General features: G+C 57.0%; 1 protein-coding gene across 1 annotated transcript in view; it reads left to right on the forward strand.

The window, feature by feature from the left end:
• The window catches only part of LMNA (lamin A/C), a 29,407-nt gene extending 23,831 nt beyond the window's left edge, over window positions 1-5,576 (forward strand). The window contains 3 exon segments of the mRNA XM_038768863.1: window positions 2,270-2,377; window positions 3,074-3,340; window positions 5,494-5,576. Of these exon segments, the coding sequence (XP_038624791.1) occupies window positions 2,270-2,377; window positions 3,074-3,340; window positions 5,494-5,520 (402 nt within the window). The 3' untranslated portion in view covers window positions 5,521-5,576.
• Window positions 5,577-6,000: the final 424 nt, after the last annotated feature.

The raw sequence follows: 6,000 nt of genomic DNA on the forward strand, positions 1-6,000 counted from the left end.
CAGAGTCTAGAAGGGAGAGACAACAAAACAAACGACTTGTTCATTCATTCATTCATTCAATCGTATTTATTGAGCGCTTACTGTGTGCTGAGCACTGGACTAAGCGCTTGGGAAGTCCAGGTTGGCAACGCATAGAGACGGGCCCTACCCAACAGCGGGCTCCCAGTCTAGAAGGGGGAGACGGACAACAAAACAAAACTCAGCGGAAAGAGCACAAGCTTTGGAGTCGGAGGTCGTGGGTTCGAATCCCGGCTCCACCACATGTCTGCTGTGTGGCCTTGGGCAAGTCACTTAACTTCTCTGAGCCTCAGTTACCTCATTTGTAAAATGGGGAATAAGACTGTGAGCCCCCCGTGGGACAACCTGATCACCTTGTATCCCCCCAGCGCTTAGAACAGTGCTTTGCACATAGTAAGCGCTTAACAAATGCCATTATTTTTATTATTAAAATTATTATTATTATTATTATATTGGAGTGGGAGAGGAAGGAGATTAGCGGCAGAGGACCGGAGGGTGTGGACCTCATGGTTGTTCTCCAGCCCAGTCCATCATTTTTATTCAACTCTTACTCGATCCTCAGCCTTTGGAGGAGTACAGTGTAACTATCACCCACCACATTGCTTCCCCACATTATCATACATAAACATTTCACAGATACATACACCGTCAGGATGGAGAAATAACCAGTCCTGGTTTAGTCACAGTACACAGACTTGTACTTCCCAAGCGCTTAGTACAGTGCTCTGCACACAGTAAGTGCTCAATAAATACGACTGAGTGAATGAATAAAGTCCGTCTCCCCCTTCTAGACTGTGAGCCCGTTGTTGGGTAGGGACTGTCTCTGTTGCCGACTTGTGCTTCCCAAGCGCTTAGTACAGCCCTGCACACAGTAAGCGCTCAGTAAATACGATTGAACGAATAGCATCGAAACAGGTAAATAGTCATTCAGTCGTATTTATTGAGCACCTGCTGTGTGCAGAGCACTGTTGGAAAGTACAATTTGGCAACAGAGATGGTCCCTACCCAACAATGGGCTCACAGTCTAGAAGGGGGAGACAGACGACAAAACAAGTAGACAGGTGTCAATGCCATCAGAATAGATAAATAGAATTATAGATATCATCATCATCATCAATCGTATTTATTGAGCACTTACTATGTGCAGAGCACTGTACTAAGCGCTTGGGAAGTACAAATTGGCAACATATAGAGACAGTCCCTACCCAACAGTGGGCTCACAGTCTAAAAGGGGGAGACAGAGAACAAAACCAAACAGACTAACAAAATAAAATAAATAGAATAGATATGTGCAAGTAAAATAAATAAATAGAGTTATAAATATGTACAAACATATATACATATATACAGGTGCTGTGGGGAAGGGAAGGAGTTAAGATGGGGGGGATGATGAGGGGGAGAGGAAGGAAGGGTCTCAGTCTGGGAAGGCCTCCTGGAGGAGGTGAGCTGTCAGCAGGGCCTTGAAGGGAGGAAGAGAGCGAGCTTGGCGGATGGGCAGAGGGATTGGGGGCATTCCAGGCCCACCCTGGATATGTACACATCATTGATGAAGTGAATAGAGTAACACATATATACAAATATTCACAAGTGCTTTGGGGAGGGGAAGGGGGAGGAGGAGCAGAGGAAAAGGGGAGCTCAGTGTGGGAAGGCCTCCTGGAGGAGGTGAGCTCTCAGTAGGGCCTTGAAGGGAGGAAGAGAGCGAGCTGGGCGGATGGGCAGAGGGAGGGCATTCCGGGCCCGGGGGAAGGATGTGGGCCGGGGGTCGACGGCGGGACGGGCGAGAACGAGGCCCGGTGAGGAGATTAGTGGCGGCAGAGGAGCGGAGGGTGTGGGCTGCGAGGGAGAAGGACAGAAGGGATGGGAGGTCGGAGGGGGCAAGGGGATGGACAGCTTCGAAGCCAACGGCAGCGATGCAGGCCCCAGGCCTCCCCGCAACCCTTAGCTGCGCCTGCCATTTGATCCACACCGATGTGACTCCCGGATTCATCAGTCAATCAGCCGATCGTATTTACTGAGCGCCTACCGCGTGCCGAGCACTGAACTAAGCGCCCGGGAACCGTAGGACAGGCACGTTCCCTGCCCACACGAGCTTCCGGCCAAGAGAGGGGACGGACACGGATACAGATAAGTTCCACAGAAGGGCCGGGCGGCCGAGGGGGGCCGCGGCCTCCTCAGTCCCCGTCCCCGGGAGCCCCCGCGTCACCTTCCCTGCCGCCGTTGGACTCAGAGTCGGGCCCGTCCCTTCCCGCAGGAGGTGGCCATGAGGAAGCTGGTCCGCTCGGTGGTTCTGGCCAACGACGAGGACGAGGACGAGGAGGACGGGGACGCCGTGTTACACCACCACCACCACCACCACCACGTGAGTGGCACCCGACGCTGAGCCCGCTGGCCCGCCCGGCCCCTCCGCCGCACCGCCCATGCCTCCGCACTGCAGTTTTTCTGTCTCTTTTTGTTCTAAACCTTTGATTTCTCTCTGCCCGGGCTACCCACCCCACTGACACCCCCCCCCCCCCCCGACCCACCCCAACCGCTGCTGCCGCCGGCTCCGGCCCGGGGGTCCGGGCGGGGGCCGAGAGTCTCCCCCCTTCCCCAGGAGGCGGGGGTTTTGGGGAGGGGGCAGCCGCTCGGCCGGGCCCCGGGCCGGATTCCCGCCCGGGCCGAAGCCGTGCCGTCCCGGGGGTCCCTCCTCCCACCTTCCCTGGGGGGCCAGCTCCGCGCCTACCGCCTTCTGGTCCCCCAAGACGGGCGGCCCCCATCCCGTCCTGCCCGGGCCTCGTTCCCTCTCGTCCCGGCAGACGGACGGGAGGCGCCCGGGCTCCCTGACGGTCCCGCGTGGCGGCTCCCTCGCCTCCTCCTGCCTGGGCCTGGTCTTTCCATTGATCCCGGAGGACAGACGGGAGGCGGCGGCAGCCCCCCCGGCCCCTGTCCCGGCCCTTCCCCCGGGCCCGGGGGGCAGGAGGCGGCCCCTCCTCCCCCAAGACGGCATCCCCCCCACCCCCTCCTGCCTGAGCCTTGTCTCCCCTCCTTCCCCGCCGCTCCCCGCCACCCCTCACAGGGCGCCCACTGCTCCGGGGACCCGGCCGAGTACAACCTGCGGTCCCGCACGGTGCTGTGCGGGACGTGCGGTCAGCCGGCGGACAAGGCGGCGGGGGCGGGGGCCGGGGCGCAGGCGGCGGGCGGCTCCGTGTCGTCCGGCTCCTCGGCCTCCAGCGTCACCATCACCCGAAGCTTCCGGAGCGTCGGGGGCAGCGGGGGCGGCGGCTTCGGGGACTCACTGGTCACCCGTTCCTACGTCCTGGGCAACGGTGCCCCCCGCACCCAGGTCAGTGCCCTCCCTGCCCTCCTCCCCCGGGCACCGTGACAGGGGCGGGGAGAGCGGCAAGGCCTACGGGGTACAGCGGGACCCCCGGGTGGCGGGATCCCAGCGGTTCTCATCCCGGCTCCGCCGCCTTCCTGCCGTGTGACCCTGGCCAAGTCATTGCATTTCCTCCGGGAGTCAGGAGGACCCGGGTTCTGATCCCGGCTCCGCCGCCGTCCTGCCGTGTGACCTTGGCCAAGTCATTTCATTTCTCTGGGCGTAAGGAGGACCCAGGTTCTGATCCCGGCTCCACCGCCGTCCTGCTCTGTGACCTTGGCCAGGTCATTTCACTTCTCCGGGAGTCAGGAGGACCCGGGTTCTGATCCCGGCTCCGCCGCCGTCCTGCCGTGTGACCCTGGCCAAGTCATTGCATTTCCTCCGGGAGTCAGGAGGACCCGGGTTCTGATCCCGGCTCCGCCACCGTCCTGCCGTGTGACCTTGGCCAAGTCATTGCATTTCCTCCGGGAGTCAGGAGGACCCGGGTTCTGATCCCGGCTCCGCCGCCGTCCTGCTCTGTGACCTTGGCCAAGTCATTTCACTTCTCCGGGAGTCAGGAGGACCCGGGTTCTGATCCCGGCTCCACCACCTTCCTGCCTTGTGACCTTAGCCAAGTCATTTCACTTCTCCCGGAGTCAGGAGGACCCGAGTTCTGACCCCGGCTCCACCACCGTCCTGCTCTGTGACCTTGGCCAAGTCATTTCATTTCTCCGGGAGTCAGGAGGACCCGAGTTCTGACCCCGGCTCCACCGTCTTCTTGCCGTGTGACCTTGGCCAAGTCATTTCATTTCTCCGGGAGTCAGGAGGACCCGAGTTCTGACCCCGGCTCCACCGTCTTCTTGCCGTGTGACCTTGGCCAAGTCATTTCATTTCTCCGGGCCTCAGCGACCTCGGCTGTAAAATGGGGATTGTGACTGGGAGCCCCATGTGAGACGGGGGACTATGTCCAACCCGGTTTAGTTGAGAAGCAGCGTGGCTCAGTGGAAAGAGCACGAGCTTTGGAGTCAGAGGTCATGGGTTCAAATCCCGGCTCCGCCACTTAATAAATAATAATAATAATGGCATTTGTTAAGCACTTACTATGTGCAAAGCACTGTTCTAAGCACTGGGGAGGTTACAAGGTGATCAGGTTGTCCCACGGGGGGCTCACAGTCTTAATTGCCATTTTACAGATGAAAATGACAAGTCACACTTGTCAGCCGTGTGACTTTGGGCAAGTCACTTCACTTCTCTGAGCCTCAGTTACCTCATCTGTAAACTGGGGATGAAGACTGTGAGCCCCCCGTGGGACAACCTGATCACCTTGGAACCTCCCCACTGCTTAGAACAGTGCTTGGCACAGAGGAAGCACTTAATAAATGCCATCATTATTATTATTATTATTATCCACCCAGGGGCTTATTATAGCACTTGGCACATAGTAAGCGCATGAGAGATACCACTATTATCGTTATTAATAATAATAATCATGAGGGCATTTGTTAAGCGCTTACTATGTGCAAAGCACTGTTCTAAGCGCTGGGGGGGGATACAAGGTGATCAGGTTGTCCCACGGGGGGCTCACCGTCTTAATCCCCATTTTCTAGACGAGGCTCAGAGAAGTTAAGTGCCTTGCCCAAGGTCACACAGGTCCCAAGGTCACACAGCAGACATGTGGCGGAGCCATGACCTCCGACTCCAAAGCCCGTGCTCTTTCCACTGAGCCATGCTGTGCTATTATTATGACGTTACTATCATATTATTATATTATATATTATATTATATTATATATTATATTATACATTATATTATATTTATTATATTATGTTATATTATGTTACATTATATTATATATTATATTATATTATATTATTACGTGGTGTTATTATTATGGCGAGCCTGCTCCTCTGCAGCCCGACTCACCCCTGCTCTCCCGGGGCGGGGAGACCTTGGAGTTATGTTGCCAACTTGTACTTCCCAAGCGCTTAGTCCAGTGCTCTGCACACAGTAAGCGCTCAATAAATACGATCGACGATGATGAGACGGGTGGGAAACGACTGCGCCCTCGACCAGCACTCGCGGGGAGAGGGGGTCCCCAGGGCCGCCCCGCCACCAACCTCGGGTCTCTCTCCCTTTTTCAGACGCCGCAGAACTGCAGCATCATGTGAGAGCAGTCGGTGGAGGGAAGGGGGGCCTGGCAGCCGCCCCCCCCCACGCCCCCACCCCCCCTCCCCAGTTTGGGGGGGGGCTCCTGAAGCCAAAAAAGCCTCCAAGTTTTTTGTCTTGTGTTTTTTTCTAAGAAACATGTAATTTTCTACGACAGTTTTATACTGCAGAGAAAAATATCCAAACTCCCACTTGTCGCGTGCCTTGCCGCTGCCTGCCGCCCTTCCCTTGGCCCCCCGCCCCGCCGAGAGAAACCAAAAACCAGTCTATTTTTCTTCAGATCATTTCTTTTTCCGCCAGCGCTAGTGCCGAACCAAAGAGCTTTGCCCCCCTTTACCCGCCCCCCAAAACCAGCGGGCCAGGAGGGAGGCTCAGGGGCCTTCTCCCACCACCGTGAGTTTGCTTCTCGTTTCCGCCTGACGCCCCTTGGGCCGGGCACGAGAGCCTCCCCCTCTGCCACCTTCCCCTTCTCCTCAGGGTCT

The sequence above is a fragment of the Tachyglossus aculeatus genome, chromosome Y4 (assembly GCF_015852505.1).
Source record: "Tachyglossus aculeatus isolate mTacAcu1 chromosome Y4, mTacAcu1.pri, whole genome shotgun sequence".
NCBI lineage: Eukaryota > Metazoa > Chordata > Mammalia > Monotremata > Tachyglossidae > Tachyglossus > Tachyglossus aculeatus.